The sequence below is a fragment of the Jaculus jaculus genome, chromosome 11 (genome assembly GCF_020740685.1).
Source record: "Jaculus jaculus isolate mJacJac1 chromosome 11, mJacJac1.mat.Y.cur, whole genome shotgun sequence".
Classification (NCBI taxonomy): domain Eukaryota; kingdom Metazoa; phylum Chordata; class Mammalia; order Rodentia; family Dipodidae; genus Jaculus; species Jaculus jaculus.
Window position 1 is genome coordinate 108939233 of NC_059112.1, and position 20281 is coordinate 108959513.

Genomic DNA, 20281 nt, shown 5'->3' on the forward strand with positions numbered 1-20281 from the left:
GGCTCTTACATTCTTTCTGCCACCTCTTCCACATCAGACCCTAAGCCTTGGAAGGTGTGATCAAGATATAACTCAGTACTCCAGGCACTTCTTTCTAGCACCATGATACCTTCTAAGTCATCCCAAGGTCACTGCCATCTGAAAAGAGAAGATTCTCCACCAAAAGTGAGAGTCGCATTAATATAAGGGTATGAACATTAAGAGAAGTGCTTACTGGGCAGTTTGATAAACATAGTATATACATTTAGCCAGACAGCAGCAGACATTACACCCTTTGGGCTCATGACTATTCCTGTTTTAAGTTTTCAGTATCAGGGATGTATTCTCTTCCATGGAGTGGGCCTCCAGTCCAATTAGAGGGCAGTTGTATTCCACCATGACAGATGTGACACTATTGCACCCGTTGGCTTATTTGGCCTGGCTGGCAAAATTTAAGACTTGTAGCATCCACTGTTGAGTATCTTCACTGGTGATTTCTCTCTCTCCCATTGAACTGCATGTAGAATGGCTTCTTCCTGCTTTTTGTCAGCTGGTCTACATGGAGGAGGTTATCAGCTCAGTTCCAGCAGGATTTCTCAGTGGCCTTGCAGCCCAAGTATGTGGAGTCTGCAGCAATAGGGTCTTACCATCTATTCCTGGTGGGAAACCAAGGGCCTCAGCAATGGCCTAAAATGTTTTGGGGGCATCAGGGACCTCCCTGGCCAACAATTCATTGGAAGGTATCCTATTCCTGGCACTGAAAATTTTCTAGCAACAATCTACAGCTCCTGAGTGTTCCATTGTCCAAAAAAGTGGGATTCCATATGATTTATTTTTATCCTCTTAGAGTTTGATTAGCCCTCCCTCCACCTTTCATTTACTCAATCTCTTCCCCTGACCTCACTTGGACTCTCTAGCCCATTATTTATTTGTTTATTTATTTTGTTTTTTTTTGAGGTAGGGTCTTACTCTGGCCCAGGCTGACCTAGAATTCACTCTGCAGTCTCAGGGTGGCCTCAAACTCATGGTGATCCTCCTACCTCTGCTTCCTGAGTGCTGGGATTAAGGGTGTGTGCCACCAGCTATTATTTATTAATTTTTAAAAAATATTTTATTTATTTATTTGAGAGAGAGAGAGAGAGGCAGATAGAATTAGAGAATGGGTGTGCCAGGGCCTCTAGCCACAGTAAACAAACTCCAAACACATGCTCCCCCTGGTGCATCTGGCTTACATGGGTCCTGGGGAATCAAACCAGAGTCCTTAGACTTTGCAGGCAAATGCCTTAACTGCTAAGCCACTTCGCCAGCCCTATTTATTAATTTTTTTAAAATATTTTTATTGGAGCAGACTGTGGTGGTGCATGTTTTTAATCCCAGCACTCAGGAGGCAGAAGTAGAAGGATCACCATGAGTTTGAGGCCACCCTGAGACTCCATAGTGAATTCCAGGTCAGCCTCGGCAAGAGTGAGACCCTACCTTGAAAAACCAAAAATCTATATATTTTTTTCCTTGGGGCTGGGGAAATGGTTTAGTAGTTAATACATTTGTCTGTGAAACCTATGGAAGTTGTCAATAAAAATAAATTTAAAATAAAAAAATATTGTGATTTATTTATTTGAGAGAGAAAGAAAGAAAGAGAGAATAAGCATGTCAGGGCTTTCTGCCACTGCAATCAAATACCAGATGCATGCGTTACTTTGTACATCTGGCTTTATGTGGGTACTGGGGAATCAAACCCAGGCTGTTATGCTTTGCAAGCAAGCAAGTGCCTTAACCATCGAGCCATCTCTCCAGTACTCATATGTACTTTTGTTGTTGTTATTGTTATTTTGAGGTAGGTTCTTGCTCTAGCCCAGGCTAACCTGGAATTCACTAGGTAGTCTCAGGCTGGTCTGGAACTCACAGTGACCCTCCTACCTCTGCCTCCTAAGTGCTGGTATTAAAGGCAGGTGAAACTATGCCTGGCTTCTCACACATACATTTTTTTTTTTTCGAGGTAGGGTCTTGTCAGACATAGGCAGGGTGTCCTGGATTAAAGCAAACCTAAGCTGTCTGACATGAAGACCCCAGGCTATGGAGGGGTAGCAGCACAACCTGAACCGCTGGTCATATCTCATATCTCAGGGACCAGACCTGCGGGGAGCTCAGTGTTTGCAGTGAGGAAATTCTTGGGGGTCACAGTGAGCGTGAACCCCCAGACAAAATCTCGGACCCTGAGATGGCCAGGAAGTAAGGCCACTCCCTCTCCAAGCATGGGATACCTGGACTCTCAGATAAGACTTAGGCTTTGTCCATAACCCTGTGGCCTTTGGCCAGTTGCCTAGGAAACTCTTTATATGGTGTCAGCCAGCACCTTTGCATACCGTCCCTTGCCTATGTGTTGGAACAGATGTCCCCATATTAGACATAGGCTAGCAACCTTTAAACCTACCAATCCCCTTAGGACCCTCTTCCCGCCCTCATATGCTTATAAATTCATTCCCTGACAATAAACCAAGAGCTGTTCACTGAAACTGACTCCCGGGAGGGAGTGATTTTTTTTTCTCTTGTCACACGCACTTGGTCTCCAAGGTTGCCTTCGGAGGAACCACAACAGAGCCCCAGAGGACACAGGAACCCACAGGGTCTCACTCTAGCTCAGGTTGACCTGGAATTTACTATGTAGTCTCAGGGTGGCCTTGAACTCACACTTCCTCCTGAGTGCTGGGATTAAAGGTGTGCACCACCATGCTGGCCTTCACACATACTTTTAAACCCACCCCCATCTTAAGTAATACCAAGGCAGAAAACCTGGTTGATGAGCTTGTGTAGAGGAAAGATGAGTTACTGTTATTTGGACTTGGTACACTTGGTGGGACTGGTTTCAGGCAGTCAGTCCTGTGGCTATGGAGAGGTCTGAAAGCTGTAGCTACGCTCTCTAAAAATAGCCTAGCTGGGCGTGGTGATGCACGCCTTTAATCCCAGCACTCGGCCACCTTGAGACTACACAGTGAATTCCAGGTCAGCTTGAGCTACAGTAACAGTCTACCACGAAAAACAAAAAACACAACAAAAAATCAGTCTAGGCTAAGTAGACTCTGTCACAGAAAAAGGTAAGACTTGTCCAAAATCACATAGCCAAGTGAGTGAAGGATCTACAAACTCAGGTGTTCTAACAGTGAAATCACAGTTCTTTCCTCTAAATTATGTGTCCTATCATTGTGATCAATAGCTCCCAGTTGCAGGTGTATCTGTAGCTCAGGTTGGTGTCAAATTCATGGCAATTCTCCTGCCTCAGCCTCCCAAGTGCTATCATTACAGGTGTGAACCACTACGGGAGACTAGAATTTCCTTTTTCCTTAGGAGACTATAGGACACCAGATGTTCCATGGTGTGATGTTTCAGTGGACATAGTTCCCTGCAGACATATGTGTCCTTGACTTGGTCACCTGGGTATACTTCAATAGGACCACCATCCTAAGGATTTACTAAAAGGCCTTTCAAAGAAACCACAGATGTCCCAGCACTCCGGAGGCAGAGGTAGAAGGATCACTGTGATTTCAAGGCCAGCCTGAGTCTACATAGTGAATTTCAAGTCACCCTGGGCCTGAATGAGACCCTACCTGGAGGGAGAGGGGGTAGAAACCACAGGTGGCTTTGGTTTGTTGGCTTGAAGATACATATTCCTTGCCCAAACTAAGATTAAGCTTAAGCAGTCTTTTGCAAAATGTGGAAATATAACAACTTTTTGTTTGCTTTGAGACAGGATCTCATGTAGCCCAGGCTGGTCTTGAACTAGTGATCCTCCTGTCTCTACCTTCTAAGTGCTGAGATTATAGGCATGTGCCACCATGTCAGACCAGAATCACTTTTGGGTTTGTTTGAGAAAGGGTCCTTTGTAGTCCAAGCTGGCCTTAAGATTCTGATATTGTGGTAGTTCCCAGTTGATGAAGATTTGGGAATTAACACCTCCTGGAGGGAGTGTATTGTTGGGGGCAGGCTTATGGCTGTTATGGCCAGTTTCCCCAAACCAGTGTTTGGCATACTCTCCTGTTCCTATTGTCCACCTTATGTGGGCCAGGGGGTGATGTCCACCCTCTGCTCATGCCATTGTTCTCCCCTGACATCGTGGAGCTTCCCCTCAAGCCTGCAAGCCAAAATAAACTTCTTTTTCCCACAAACTGCTCTTAGTTGGGTGACTTCTACCAGCAATGTGAACTGGACTGCAAACAGATATAGTACAGAATAATCTTGAATTTCTGATTGTCCTGCAAGCACTCTACCAACTGAACTACAGCCCTATGTAGAAATCACATTAAAGGAAAAAAGATGATCACAGATGCTGAGTAAAAGCTATGGTGAGAGGAAAAAAAAAAAGCTATGGTGATCACGGAATCTAATATGAAAAAAACATACCCTAACTTGACATGGTGGTGCACACCTTTAATCCTAGCACTCCAGAGGCAGATGTAGGAGGATGGCCATGTGTTCAAGGACACCCTGAGATTACATAATGAAATCCAGGTCAGCTTGAGCTAGATTGAGACCTTACCTTGAAAAATCAAAAAACAACCCCCCCCAAAAAAAACCCATACCCTTCCAAAACAAGCTTTTTTTTTTTTGAGGTAGGGTCTCACTCTAGCCCAGGCTGACCTGGAATTCACTATGGAGTCTCAGGGTGGCCTTGAACTCAAGGCAATCCTCCTACCTCTGCCTCCCGAGTGCTGGGATTAAAGGCATGCGCCACCACGCCCGGCCCAAAACAAGCTTTTTGGAGCTGGAAAAATGGCTCAACAGTTAGGGTGCTTACCTGCAAAGCCTAGCAACCTTGTCACCTCAGGTTCAATTTTCCAATACCCATGTAAAGCCAGAGGCACATAGTACATGTTCAACTCCCCAGTATCCTATGTAAAGCGAGATGCACAAAGTAGCACATGCACCTGGAGAACTCCAGTTCACAGTGGCAAGATGTGCCCATGTTCTCTTTCCCCTTGGAAATATATTTTTTTTTCTTTTAAATGTGTAGCCCATACAGGCTTCAAATTCCTGATCCTCCTGCCTCTGTCTCCAGCAATATCCTACCTGTGTGTGCCACCACAACTGGCTAAATATATTTTTTTAAAGGATTGAGCTGGGTGTGGTGGCTCATGCCTTTATTCCCAGCACTCCGGAGGCAGACGTAGGAGGACCCACATGAGTTGGAGGCCAGCCTGGGACTACAAAGTGAGTTCCAGGTTAGCCTGGGCTACAGACCCTACCTCAAAAAAGCAAAAGGTGACCATTACAGACCAAGCACATTCCTCTGATCAAAGGCTTTTTTCAAAGTGCCTTTTACTGACTCGCCTGAACAGATGTTCTGCCATTCTGAAGAGTTGTCCTATCTTCCTCCGCATATATATATAACATTAACAACTTCCATGATTGTAAACAATATCCCATGGTAAGAGAGAGAAAATGGGCATGCCAGGGCCTCTAGCTTCTGCAAACGAACTCCAGATGCATGTGCCCCTTGTGCATCTGGTTTATGTGGGTCCTGGACAATCCAGCCTGGGTCCTTAGCTTTGCAGGTAAGCACCTTAACTGCTAAGCCATCTCTCCAGCCCCATGGGTTCAGTTTTTGTTTGTTTGTGTTTTTTTTTTCGTTTTTTTCGAGGTAGGGTCTCACTTTAACTCAGGGTAATATGGAATTCACTATGTAGTCTCAGGGTGGCCTTAAACTCATGGTGATCCTCCTACCTCTGCCTTCCAAGTGCTGGGATTAAAGGCGTGCGCCTCCACGAGATTTGGGTTCAGTTTTTAAAGAGAAAGAATTGGTGGAATGGATGGTCACAGGTGGAACAAGTCTGAGTTGCTGGGGAACTAAGGCAGGCAGGGTCTGTAGACACATTGCTATTTAAGGGATTCACAGTGGTCGGTATCTTTCCAGCCAGCTCCTCTGTTTATCTGTAGAATCCTACCGTGATTGTCTTTAAAAAAAAAAATCTTAGGGCTGGAGAGATGGCTTAGCGGTTAAGCGCTTGCCTGGGAAGCCTAAGGTCCCCAGTTGAGGCTCGATTCCCCAGGACCCACATTAGCCAGATGCACAAGAGGGCGCACGCATCTGGAGTTTACTTGCAGTGGCTGGAGGCCTCTCTCTCTCTGCCTCTTTCTGTCTCTGTCGCTCTCAAACAAATAAAAATGAACAAAAAAATTAAAAAAAATTTAGTTATATGTAAGGAGAAAGAATGAGCGTGCGGGAGGTTCTGTAGCCACGACCATCGAACTCCAGATGCGTGCGCCACTTCACTCTGTGCGTCTGGTGGGCGGGTACTGGGGACTCGAACCCGGCGTGCCCGCTGAGTCATCTCTCCAGCCCCCGGTTCCGTGCTTTTCTTTGGGGAGTCCTGCCCCACCGCACGCAAGGCCCTGGGGTGACAAAACCTGGGCTCCTGACTTCCCCGTGCCACTCACAGGGCAGGGCGTATGCGTATGTGGAACCAGCTTCTCCCTCCACAGCACAGCTCGTCCCTTTTCTGCCCCGCTCCTCGAGGAAGCAGACGGCAGACCGAGCGCGCTCCCCCGACCCCGCCCGGCTCCGCCGCCTCACGTGACCTCCCACCCACCGAGTCCTCCCCAGGGCGGGGGCGTGGCTTTCAGGACTGCTTGGCGCTCATTGGCTGAGAGGCGGGGCCAGCGAGAGCGCAAGAGGGCGGAGGGGGCGTGGCCAGAGGCTGTGTCCCGCGTCTAGACTGGCTGAGGGCGTGCCGACTGGCCTCCCCGCCCCGGCCGGCCGCGGGGTGGGGCCTGAGGCAGCGGGAGTCGCGCGGCGCTGGCGGCGGCTCCTCTGCGTGCACCTGAGAGCCGACGCCCCTGGTGCACACGGCTGCAACCGCGCGGTCCCCTCCGCCATGAACCGCTTCAAGGTGTCCAAGTTCCGGCACACGGAGGCCCGGGCGCCCCGCCGCGAGGTGAGCTCTGCCTGCGGACCCCAAGTCCCTGGCCCCTGCTGGTCCCCCGACAGCGCTCGCCTTGCAGGGGCCGCCCTCGGGAGCGGCGTCCCCCGAGCCCCGTCTAACCCCCGCGCGCCCCCTTCAGGCGCAGGCTCGGGTCCCAGGCTTGTTCCTTCGCCGGCGGCGCGGAGGGCAGAGTCTGGAGCTCTGGTGATACGTCCTGGACTCGGTGTGATCCCCGCGCTCTTCGTGGCCCGCCCGCCACGCCTTGGGACCCTGGAGGCGTCGCAGCCCTCCCCAGCCCGAGCCAGGCCCGAGGCCTGCGAGGTGGCTTGCCTACCCTGCTTCCGGTCGGCCTTGCTGGGGACCGAGGCCGGGATGATGCTGACGCCCAGCAGCTTCTCCTTCCTGCTGGCCCGGATCGTCCCTGCCCGGGGCCCCGGCGGTGGGAGAAATGCACCACTTAACTCTGGCCTCGGCGAGTCCGAGGGGTGCTGACTGCTGCAGAGCCGAGCCCCCGGGGCAGGCGCGCGCTCTTCCTCCGTGGGCTTTCCTCCAGCGCTTCTCCTCTCGCCGCCGGCGCAAGCTCTTCTCTTAACTCGGGCGATGCTACCCGCTGCTAGGGGGCCCTGGGGAAGACGGAGCAGATGGGGGTCCGGAGAAAGTCACCGGAGTCAGCTGCCAGGGGGCACTTGTGATCATCCGAAGGGTTTGGATGAGGGGTATGCCAACCCTGGTCTGTCTCTCTCCCCGTGTCATTTAGAACTCCTGGGAGTGGCTTGAGATAATTGGACTTAGAGCTGTCTTTTAGTGACCCCGTCAGTGGCCCAAAACAAGTCATGGCAGCTGACTTGTACGGTCCGTTTTCATCCTCTGTACTACTTACTGTGTATGCTACCCAGCTTCTGAAGCCATTATGGTGAACATGACAGCATGTCCCTTCCCTGTGATCTTCACAACCTCATTAAGTAGAGAGCCAGCAAACATGGAGACATAGTAAATGCATTGAAGGGCTAACATTTCAGCTGACGCCCAAAGAGTGAGAAGTGTGTGTGTGTGTGGGAAACAACACAGTGAAGGAATGGCAAGGTTGACCAGGGTGGATGGAAGGCGTTGTAGGAAGTGTGGTAACAGAGGAGTTCAGGGCAGTCCTGAAGATTATGTGGGAGGTCAAGTTTTTTTTTTTAATTATTTTATTTGAGGGGGAGGTAGAGAGAGAGATGAACTCTATAGACACAGGCGCCACCTTGTGCATCTGGCTCACGTGGGTCCTGGGGAATGGAACCTGAGTTCTTTTGGTTTTGCAGGCAAGCACTAACCCATCTCTCCAGTCAAGTTTTTTTTATTATTATTTTCAGATTTGTTTTTACTTATTATTAGAGACAGAGTGAGAATGGGCACGCCAGGGCTTCCAGACACTGCATACTAACTCCAAATGCATGCGCCACCATGTGCATCTGGTTTACTTGGGACTTGGAGAATGGAACCTAGGTCCTTAGGCTTCATAGACATGTGTCTTAACTGTTTTGAGGTGGGGGTCTCACTCTAGCCCATGCTGACCTGGAATTCACCATGTAGTATCAGGATGGCCTCGAACTCATGGGATCCTCCCACCTTAGCCTCCCAAGTGCTGGGATTAAAGGTGTGTGCCACTACACCCGGCTCCAGCCAGTCAAGTTTAATTCTGTGTAGTGTGAAGCTATGGCAAGCTTGAGGGGAGGTGTGTACTGTTTAGATTTTCATTAAGACCATCACTGGGAGTGCAGTAAATGCTGCTGGAAGGCTCAGGAGAGTCCTGGGGCTGGCTTTTGGGTGGATCTCCAACTGGCAAAGTACACAGGATGTGGAACCAGGCTATGCAGGGAGAATTTGAAACAGTCTATGTTATGGCAGAGGAAGAACCCGTGATCTCTTTTCAAAGCTGTTGTCTGTCTCCGTGCAGTAAACATGAATCCGGAGGGGAAAGTAATGTGAGAAACTGATGTTCTGCGGGTGTGGCAAGTGGACACTGAATAGGAAAGTTGGGTGGTGATGCTGCTGGTGGTTGGGCCCAGGAGCGTAAGTGCTTTGTGACTGGGGCAGGAAGGAGCTTGGAGCATCACTTTGACATCAACAGAGAACATAGGAGGACCTTGCTGCTCTGTTTCAGGAAAAGTGTTCTGCCTCCCCACACATGGGGGTGTTAACATCATCGCCTTTTCGTGGGTGCACTCTTCATTTATCTGGGGGATCAGCATGTTCTGAGGAGGCCAGGCCTTGATCTTTGCTTGCTAAGGGTGGGTGTTCTGGTTCCTAGAGAGGCTCTAGGAAAGCCTACAGCTGAGCAGCTAAGGAAGTGGAGACCATTTTCTATCTTAGGTGCCCATTTCTCCTTTCTCTTCCTCCCTCCTTTTAAACTGAACCTCCACCCCCCACCCCACACTTCCTTTTGACAGCCTCCACCTCCTTATTAGGGAACTGACTTACTAAGCAAAATCACCCCCTTATTGTTAGGTTATTTCAAGAACACTTGCTGTTTTCTAAGGGACTGTGTGAATGGGACAGGGTTTGATCCAAAGAAATACATCTCCAATGGAGCAGCTTTAAGGTAGAGTTCCCTAGGTTATGGCCCACTTTAGGCATATACAGAGACCTGACTCTAACCATGTTTCCTGTTCTTCATTCTCAGGCCTGGATCAGTGGTATTCGTACAGGAAGCACCCCCTCATGTGGGAGCCATATCAGATCCAGCTGCAGCTTGATTGCCTTCAACTCTGACCGTGCAGGTAGAGGGATGGGCCTGGGTGAGAAGGTCCAGAAGTCATTACTATAGATAGTATGAGGAGGATAAGCCAGGTGTGGTGTGCACACCGCTAATCCCAGCACTTGGGAGGCAAAAGGAGGAGGATTGCTGTGAGTTTGAGAGTTCAAGGCCACCCTGAGATTACATAGTGAATTCTAGGTAAGTCTGGGCTAGAGTGACAACTCAAAAAGAAAAAAAAAAAAAGGTATGACGAGGATGGACAGGTTCCATTCAGGTTGGAGAGTTGAAGTGGCCTAACAAACATGTAAGAATCATGCTGATTTTGCTTAGGACATGTTTTCATTTTTTTAATTAATTAATTAATTAATTAATTTTGGTTTTTCGAGGTAGGGTCTCACCACGCCCGGCTTTGTAAATCTTGATGGTTGAGATGTTCAAGAGCACGCCCAGGCAGGCAGGAAGGGGATTGCTGCTTCTGTTCTTAGCCATCTCCACTCATGATTACCTCCTTGTCTGTGGGCCCTGGGTGTCTGGATTCTATAGCAATGCAGATTTGAAAAGTCCTTGTGCCAGGCCTGGTACATGCTTTGTAATCCTCATACTTAGAGGCTGAGGATGAGGTGGAAGACAATTTGAACTACATCGAGATACTCTATCTCAAAAACAGAACAAAACAGCTTTGCTGGGCATGGTGGTACATGCCTCTAATCCTAGCACTCAGGCAGCTGAGATAGGAGGATCACTGGGTTTGAGGCCACCCTGAGACTACATAGTGAATTCCAGGTCAGCCTGGGCTATAGTAGGGGAAAAAAAAAAAGCCTGGTGTTAGTTGGGACTGTCTGGCTGTTTGTGATAAACCAAGGTAAGCAGAAGGTAAATAACGTTTTGGCTTGCCTGAGAAGTCAGGAACTTTAGGCAGGATAGTGTCGTCAGGTACCCACATACTATCAGCCCTCACATTACCCCTACTTTGGTTTTTTGTTTTTGTTTTGTATTTTCAAGGTAGGGTCTCACTCTAGCCCAAGCTGACCTGGAATTTATTATGTAGTCCCAGGCTAATGATCCTTTTACCTCTGCCTCCCAAGCTCTGGGATTAAAGGTATTTGCTGCTAGGCCCAGTACCATTTTGGCTTTTCAAGGTAGGGTCTTTCTGTAGTTTAGGCTATCCTGGAATTCACTGTGTCATCTCAGGGTGGCCCTGAACTCATGACAGTCCTCCTACCTCTGACTTCCAAGTGCTGGGATTAAAGGCATGTGCCACCATGCCTGGCCTCCATTTTGGCTTTTGGTACATGGTCTCATGCTGTATCCCAGGAAGGCATTAAACCTGCAGTAATCCTTCTGCCCTGGCTTTTGGAGTGCTGTGATTATAGACACGGCTACTGTGCCTGTCTCTAACCTGTCTCTTGGCTCTTCAGTTCCACTATATTGGGGTGTTAGCTTCTGTCTTAGGCTTGAGGAATGGCAGTTGATAGCTAAAGCTGTATGTGGTGGGGAGCTGGGTTGGGGAAGCACACCAGGATTTCTTTTATTTATTTGCATGTGTATATGGGCTCACCTGCGCAAATGAATGTCAGATTCATGTGCCACTTTTTTTTTTTTTTTTTTTTTTTTGAGGCAGGATCTTCCTAGATCAGGCTGACCTGGAATTCACTATGTAGTCTCAGGGTGGCTTCGAACTCATAGGATCCTCCTACCTCTGCCTCCTGAGTGCTGGGATTAAAGGCATGTGCCACCACGGCTGGCTTCATGTGCTACTTTTTGTATCTGGCTTTTTTTGAGTACTGGGAAATCAAACCCAGGCTGGTAGGCTTTGCAAGCAAGTGCTTTTAACTACTGAGCATCTCCCTAACCTTTTTTTAAAAAAAATAATTTCTAAATTTTGTTTATTTTAACTTATTTGAGAGTGACAGACAGAGAGAGAAAGAGAAAGAGAGAGAGAGAGAGAGAGAGAGAGAGAGAGAGAGGGAGAATGGACGCATCAGGGCCTCTAGCCACTGCAAATGAACTCCAGATGTATGCACCACTTTGTACATCTGGCTTATGTGGGTACTGGGAAATAGAGTCTTGAACCAGTGTCCTTAGGCTTCACAGGCAAGTGCTTAACCACTAAGCCATTTCTCCAGCTGTCCCCAATCTTTTATTTTTTTTCAAGGTAGGGTTTTGTTCTAGCCCAGGCTGAGCTGGAATTACTCTCAGGGTGGCCTCGAACTCATGGCAATCCTCCTACCTCTGCTTCCCAAGTGCTGGGATTAAAGGAGTGCGCCACCATGCCCTGTTCTGATTTTCAAAAATATTTTATTTATGTATTTGAGACAGAGAGAAGGCGAGAGGGAGAGAATGGGTATTCCAGGACCTCTAGCCACTGCAAACTCCAGATGCATGTGCCACCATGTGCATTTGGCTTATGTGGGACCTAGAGAATCGAACTTGGGTCCTTAGGCCTTGCAGGCATGCGCCTTAACTGCTAAGCCAACTCTCCAGCCCTGATTTGTTTTTTGAGAGGTCTCACTCTGTAGCTTAGGCTATCCCAAACTCACCATTTATACCAGCCTGGACTTGAACTCACAGCAGTCCACTTGCCTTAGTCTCCCAAGTGCTGGAATTACAGGCTTGAGCCACCATACCCAGCTAAGAGGTGACTTTAAAAATATGTATATATTTATTTATTTATTTGGCAGAGAAAGGGAGGGAGAGGGAGGAAGAATGGGCCCGCCAGGGCTTCCAGCCACTGCAAACGAACTCCAGACGTGTGTACCCCTTTGTGCAACTGGCTAATGTGGGTCCTGGGGAATTGAACCAGGATCCTTTGGCTTTGCAGGCAAACACCTTAACTGCTAAGCCATCCCTTCCGCCCTAAAGGTGACTTTTTTAATTATTATTTTTTTCCAAGTAGAGTCTCACTCTAGCCTAGGCCGACTTGGAACTCACTCTGTAGTTCCAGGCTGACCTCGAACTCCCAGCAATTCTCCTACCTCTGCCTCTTAAGTGCTGGCATTAAGGCTATGGGCCACCACATCTAGCCTAAAGCTGACCTTTTATTTATTTATTATTATTTAGTTTTTTTTTTTTCGAGGTAGGGTCTTGCTCTATCCCAGGCTGACCTGGAATTCACTGTGTAGTCCCAGGGTGGCCTCGACCTCATGGTTATCCTCTTACCTGTGCCTCCTGAGTGCTGGGATTTAAAGGTGTGTGCCATCATGCCTGGCAAACTGACCTTTTATGTGAGCCACAGTGTGAGAAGAAGAAACTCTTTCTGTGGTGACTTCTGTACGTCTAGTGCAGCTGGTTTTGCCATGAGGAAGAACCTAACCCTGGGTCATTTACTGTGTCTGCAGGAAAAGGGATCTTGACTGGTAGCTTCCAGGAGGTCACGGACTTTAGGGACTGGTCTCCTGGATGCCCTGGGCAGGGAGGTAGATGGCACCCATTAAGCTTAAAGTCAGAATCCTATGTTTCTTTAACAGGTGTCCTGGGCATTGTATCTCTGGAAAGCCAAGGAGAGGACAAGAGACAAGTGGCCTATCTTGGCTGCCATTCAGGTGAGTGGATGCTTGATCCAGGAAGCCTCGGACATGCCTTGCTTGCCTCCTGGAGCCAGGGATTCGTACACACCTGCTCCTATTGTCTGCTGCACTTCTGCAATTCTGACCTGATGGGGAGGGGAGGAAAACTGGATCCTGAAGGTCCTCCAAGTAGGAGGAGGGTGTGCAGAGTCAGCCCAGGCTTCAGTCTCTCACAGCCGTGGAGCCTCCCCTGTGTGGATCTTAGCCCCGATGTTCTTCTGGAGCCCAGCAGAGTATCTCTCATCACCAGACATGCTTCCCAGCCTGCGGCTAGAAGTCCTCCAAGCAGTTGGCTGTGCTGGACTGCAGGGTGGAGATGGGCCTACACAAAAGGCTTTTGTCTGCTGCAGCTGCTTCTGGGGGCACCTGGCAGTCTGCCCACTTTGAGGAATGTTTGCTGTCCCTAAGCTGAGGCCAACCCAGCTGGCTTCTTCTCCCTCCCTCTAGCTGTAGTGTCTTTGGGCTCAGTCTCTCTGGCCTGTTGGGGGTCTTTGGAGTTGCCCTTTGGCTGAGATTTATCTCGTAGATACTAAGCTTGGTATTTGAGTTTTCTTTTTGTTCTTGTTGTGTTTTCAAGGTAGGGTCTCACTCTAGCCCAAGCTGACCTGGAATTCACTATGTAGTCTCAGGGTGGCCTTGAGCTCACAGCAATTCTTCTATCTCTGCCTCCCAAGTGCTGTTAACTTAAATTTTTATTTATTTATTTATGCGAGAAAGAAAGACAGAGAGACAAAGACAGAGAATGGGCATACCAGGGCCTCCAGGCACTGCAAACAAACTTCAAAAGCATGCACTACCTTGTGCATCTGGTTCTATATGGGTACTGGGGAGTCAAACCCAGGTTCTTAGGTTTCGCAGGCAAGTCCCTTAATTGCTAAGCCATTTCTTCAGTATAACTTTTTTGTTGTTTTGGTTTTTTTTCAAGGTAGGGTCTCACTCTAGCTCAGGCTGACCTGGAATTCACTATGTAGCCTCAGGGTGGCCTCGAACTCATGGTGATCCTCCTACCTCTGCCTCCCAAGTGCTGGGATTAAAGGCGTCACCATGCGCCACCATGCCTGGCATTTTTTTTTTTTTTTTTTTGAGATAGGGGTTCACTCTAGTTCCTGGAACTTAATTTATAGCCCAAGCTGGCCTTAGACTCATGGCAGTCTTTCTACCTTATCCTTCCCAATGCAGGAATCATAAGTTTGAGCCACCATACCTGGTGATTTAAACAGGAAAAACAACAAGAAAAACGGGGTGAGGGCACCCTGTACCCTGCCTGGCAGCCTGCCCACTTTGAGAAAAGTTTGCTGTCCCCAGGCTGAGGCTGACCCATTTGGCCTCTTCTTCCATGAACAGGTCAGGGTCTCTTGCCACTGCACACAAACACCAGACTCTTAAGCTACTTTTTCTTTTTGCTTTTTCCTTTTTAAAAAAATATATTTTATTTATTTGAGAGAAGGGGTGGGGTGGGGGGGCTGCTGGAGAGAATGGGCATGCCAGGGCCTTTAGCCACTGCAAATGAACTCCAGATGCATGTGACTCTTTGTGCATCTGGTTTATGTGGGCCCTGGAGAGTCAAACCAGGATCTTTTGGCTATGGAGGCAAAGGCTTTAACTGCTATGCCATCTCTTCAGCCCTGCTTTTTCCCTTTAAAATTGTTTTTAAAAATTTTGGGAATTAACATGGGATTTTTTTATAATCATGGAAAATGCTAATAAAAATTTTTAAAAAATGTTTAAACTTTGTTGGTTTTATGAGGTAGGGGCTCACTAATTCAGGCTGATGTGTAATTCACTGTGGAGTCTCAGGGTAGCCTTGAACACATGTAAATATCTTTTTTAAAATTTTTATTTATTTGAGAGAGAATGAGTGAGAGAGAGACCACAGGGTCTCCAGCAGTTGCAAACAAACTCTAGACGCTTGCACCATCTTGTGCATTTGGTTTACGTGGTTCCTGGAGAATTGACCTGGGTCTTTTGGCTTTGTAAGTGTTGCAGTGAGGTTCGCATTGCTGGTAGAAATCACTCAACCATGAGTAGCTTTTGGGAAAAACAGGTTTATTTTGGCTTACAGGCTCATGGGGAAGCTCCACAATGGCAGGGAAAAGCAGTGGCATGAGCAGAGGGTGGACATCACCCCCTGGTCAACATAAGGTGGACAATAGCAACAGGAGAGTGTGCCACACACTGGCATGGAGAAACTGGCCATAATACCTATAAGTCCATCCCCAACAACACACCACCTCCAGGAGGCGTTAATTCTCAAGTCTCTTATCAGCTGGGAACCTGGTATTCAGAACACTTGTTTATGGGGGACACATGAATCAAACCACCATATTCTGCCCCTGGCCCCCATAAACTGATATCCGTACCTGTTATAAAATGCAGTGCATTCGGGCTGGAGAGATGGCTTAGTGGTTAAAGCACATGCCTGCAAAGCCTGAGGATCCCAGTTTGATTCTTTAGGTTCCACGTTAGCCAGATGCACAAGAGGGCACATGTATCTGGAGTTCATTTGCAGTAGCTAGAGGCCCTGGCACGTCCACTTGCCCTCCCTCTCTGTCTCCAATAAAATAAAATCTTTTTTAAAAAATACAATGCATTCAGTATAACTTTAAGAGTCCCCATAGTTTTTATCAATTCCAATGATGTTCAAACATCCCCATAGTCCAAGATTTTTTAACTGAGCCATAATACCAAAAAATCCCCCCCCCCAATCATAATGGCACAGAATAAATACACTGCAAAAGATGGCATTGGGCCCAGCAATGAAATATTCAACCAGGGCAAACATCAAACTCTGTAGCTTCAAGTCCAACAACTTTAGCCAGTGACAAATCTCCAAGTCCGATGATTCTAACCAGTAACAAGTCTGGTATTCCAATTCCACCCCTCCAGCGAGGCTACTCATAGTCCTGGAAAACCTCATTGGGGCCGGCAGCTTTCCTTAGCAGCCATCTCGTGGTCCCGGCATCTCCACTGCAATCCATGGTCCATCCTCATGGCCCCATTGGGTCTACATGCAGGCATCCAGCAAACCTGCTTCACACTGCCCATGGCCATTTCCAAAATAAGACCGTGTTGTAAACTTAATGACACACTCTTTCCTGCATTTCTCATATTCCACAATACCAGGTAGGGTGCCAATTTGTTAATCCAGGGGGGAATAAAGCAGACTTTGAAGAACAGGACACTCTTTGAGCTCTCAGACCCTTTCAAAAGAGTCTACATTCTTCTTCTTGCCCCAGTGCAGGCTAGCTGGCCCAATCTCAAAGGTTGTAATCTCTCAAACAATTTGCAGGTGAGTGGGCAGCAATTTTTTTTTTTTTTTTCCTGTGCCATATCCCTCTGCTCACACTAGTTCATTTCTACACAAAGCAACCCTGCACAACTTCTCAGGACCTGGGCATAACAGCAAGCTTCATACAAACTGCTAGCCCAGTCCCAGCAAAGCTCTTTCTCACCCTCATAAGCCAAACCTCACAGTCCATAGTTCTTACTGCATTCAGGTCTTTCCTCTCTGGTCAGAATAGTCCATCAAGCTGCACTTACAGCACTGCAAGGCATCTCTTAGGCCAAGGTTTCAAATTCTTCCACATTCCTCTTGAAAATCAGCTCCAAAAGGAGAAAGCCACACAGTCAGCTGTCATAGCAGCAATTCCACTCCTCGGTACCACTTTACTGTTGCAGTCAGGTTCTCATTGCTGGTAGAAATCACCCACCCAATAGCAGTTTGTGGGAAAAAGAGGTTTGTTTTGGCTGACAGGCTCGAGGGGAAGTGCATGGTGGCATGAGCAGAGGGTGGACATCACCCCCTGGCCCACATAAGGTGGACAATAGCAACAGGAGAGTGTGCCACACTGGCTTGGGGAAACTGGCTATAGCACCCATAAGCCCGCCCCCAACAATACACTCCTTCCAGGAGGCATTAATTCCCAAATCAGCTGGGAACCCAGCATTCAGAACACCTAAGTTTATAGGGGACACCTGAATCAAACCACCACAGCAAGCAAGCACCTTAACTGCTAAGCCATCTCTCTAGCCCCTGCCTTTGGTTTTAAGATGGTCTCACGTAGCCTAGGCTGGCCTCAAATTAGGTAGGTAGCTGAGAATGACTTTCATGTCCTGATTTCTCCTGTCTCCACCTCTCAAGTTCTGGGATTATAAGCATGCATCCCCATGTCTGGCTTGCTTATCTAATTTTAAACCTTTATGAACTAGTTTTAAAATAATCCAGTTTTCAGATAAGAAAACAGGTTCTGTTTGGCTAGGAACTGACTAGTGTTCTTATAGCTGGCAGAACCAAGATCAGGACCCAGATGCACCTGACCCCATGTTTACTGCTTGATACCTTTTACCTATGAAGGAGCTACTTTAAGATAGTGGCCGGGCGTGGTGCACGCCTTTAATCCCAGCACTCAGGAGGCAGAGGGAGGAGGATCGCTGTGAGTTCATGGCCACCCTAAGACTACATAGTGAATTCCAGGTCAGCCTGGGTTAGAGCGAGACCCTACCTCAAAAACAAACAAACAAACACAATATTGTGGTGTGTGTGTGTGTGTGTTTTCCGAGGCTGGGTCAGATTCTAGCCCAGGTTGAACTGGAACTCACTCTGTAGTACCCAGCTGGCCTCGAAGTCACCATGATTGTCCTATCTTAGCTTCCTGAATGCTGGGATTAAAGGTGTGTGCCACCACTGCTGCCGGCAAGGCCCCTGTCACTGACGTACTGAAGTAGAAGCTGAGCAGTGTTCTGTGGGCGGATGGTGGCCTCAATGTGATGGCAACTCCAGAGGCTGTCCTGTAGGAGCCCCGCCCCAAGGAGACTGCCCCTGTAGGGAACTCAGCTCCTCCAGCTCCCTAGAACCTGCCCTAAGCTGAGCATGTTGGCACAGCCAGTAATTCCATCTGAGAGAATCTGAGGTGGGGAGATCAAAAAATCAGGGCCTGGGCTGGAGAGATGTCTTAGCAGTTAAGGCCTTTGCCTGCAAAGCCAAAGAACCTTGGTTTGATTCTCCAGGATCCATGTAAGCCAGATGCACAAGGGGGTACATGTATCTGGAGTTCGTTTGCAGTGGCTGGAGGACCTGGTGTGCCCATTAAAAAAAAACAAAAAAACAGCCGGGCGTGGTGGTGCACGCCTTTAATCCCAGCACTCAGGGAGGCAGAGGTAGGAGGATTGCCATGAGTTCAAGGCCACCCTGAGATGACAGAGTTAATTCCAGGTCAGCCTGGACCAGAGTGAGACCCTACCTCGGAAAAAAAAAAACACAAAAAAACAGAGCCTGCCTGGATTGGTCAGGTCAAGGCCAACCTGGGTAATTTAATGAGACCTAAAATACTGGAGAAAAAAAAGTTGGGTGTGTATGCCACTCATTGGGAAAAAAAATGTCAGCCCTGGAGTTGGTGGGTGCTCCTCTGCTTATACAGATGCCAGTGTGAGAGAAGCTAGGGCAGGCTCAACGCTGGCTGTTACCCGGCCTTTGGGGATTCCTTGCCCTCAGAAGTCCCTCCAGCCTCTCATTTCAGGGCCATGCTTGCTCTCCTCTGCCTAGCAGCCAGAGAAGCAGAGAAATGGAGCAGTCTGATACGTAGGCAGGGTGGAGGTAGCCCTGGGCCCACTCCTGAGGAAAGGCCGGGTGATGGCGCATGGACAAGCAGAGATTCTGAAGCAAGACTGGATGGTCCTGATTCTCAGCCCACCTCTTCTCAGCCATGTGCCTCTTGGCTTTTGGTGTCTTCGCAGCCTCCAGTCGGGTTAATGCTGCAGTACTACCTAATGGGTCATCTTGAGATCCCAGGGAGGCCTGGTGTAGTGGACAGCTGCAGCTCGCTGAGATGAACCTCCAAACCAGGCGCAGTTATGCAGGAAGGGATACCTACTGAAGCTTACAGATCCAGGGGAAGGAAGTTCCATGATGGCAGAAGAGGGTGGCTCCATCTTACAGGACCAAGCAGAGAGAGAAACCCCAAGCCCAAAAGCCATATCACACAGCAAGCATGCTTTAGGAACTCCAGACAGAGCTCAGGGCCTTTGCCTGTCTTTAGACTGGAATTCCAAATCCACCACTACACCTTGGGGCTGGGCCCTAAGGTCCGCCCAGTGGCACCTCCATCCAGGTGGCTGCAGATCTAAACTACAAACTAATAAAATCCTGAATATGTTGGGAGCCATCCATTTAAGCTAGCACACGTGGGAACAGAAGGACTCCATGGAGGTTTATTCACGTTACTCAGTTCCATGACTGCATGTCATTCTTGGGAGAGATGCCAGCTCTCGTGCCCCTGGCTACAGTGACCCTGTCCTGCTGAGTGAGGACCTGCCCAAGTGAGGGAGGCAAAGGTCCCAAGGCTGTAGGTGCAGGATTTGTGGGGGTCCAGTCCAGGGCCATCTCAGGAGCTGCTCCATGTCCACCCCCTTTTTCCTGCCTCTTCTGAGGAAAGCTATACTGTTCAGCCCCATGGGAAGCAGGCAGGAGGGGACAGTTGACTGTTCCCCTTTGTGGTGCTGGCTTGTACCTACCTATATTCTCCATCCTAGCCCATACCACAATCCATTTCCTCTTTGGACTTTGGCTTATTCTGAAGCTCCATAGCCCCCTCCCCACCAGTGAACCACACCAGCACTTAAGCTGGAAAAGGACTTAAGGGGTGGCTCCTGACTTCCACAGCTGCAGGCACTGCAGATGTGCTGCCTTCGGAGGAGCCGCTCTGGGCTGCTGCAGCCAGGCCAATGCAGAGGACTTCCCACCATCCTTCTGATGCTAGGGCTCCTAGCCAACCTTGATTAGCAGGATTCCCAGGGACATGTTTCAGGAGAGAGCGTGTGGCTTCTGTTCCTTGATGTCCAGAGGGGATCTGGCCTTGTAGACTTGGAACTGCTTTGGTGTGGGCAGAAGGAGAGCCCTCTTCTGGAGTCCTGGGAAGGATCTCATTGGGTTGGAAGTGGCGTGTTTAACGGGCCTCATCACTGCTCCTTCACAGACCTGGTCACCGACTTGGATTTCTCTCCCTTTGATGACTTCCTCCTGGCCTCAGGCTCAGCAGACAGGACGGTGAGTGGGGCCAATTGGAAGAGCTGCTTATAACTATCTGCTG

The 20281-nt window shown here is 48.7% G+C and overlaps 1 protein-coding gene across 1 annotated transcript in view; it reads left to right on the top strand.

Annotated features, from left to right (window-relative positions):
* Window positions 1-6777: 6777 nt before the first annotated feature.
* The window catches only part of LOC101612627 (coronin-7), a 67857-nt gene continuing 54353 nt past the window's right edge, over window positions 6778-20281 (top strand). Inside the window, exons 1-4 of the mRNA XM_045161551.1 lie at window positions 6778-6905; window positions 9556-9652; window positions 13098-13172; window positions 20168-20238. Of these exons, the coding sequence (XP_045017486.1) occupies window positions 6846-6905; window positions 9556-9652; window positions 13098-13172; window positions 20168-20238 (303 nt within the window). The 5' untranslated portion in view covers window positions 6778-6845. The remainder of the gene's footprint in view (window positions 6906-9555; window positions 9653-13097; window positions 13173-20167; window positions 20239-20281) is intronic.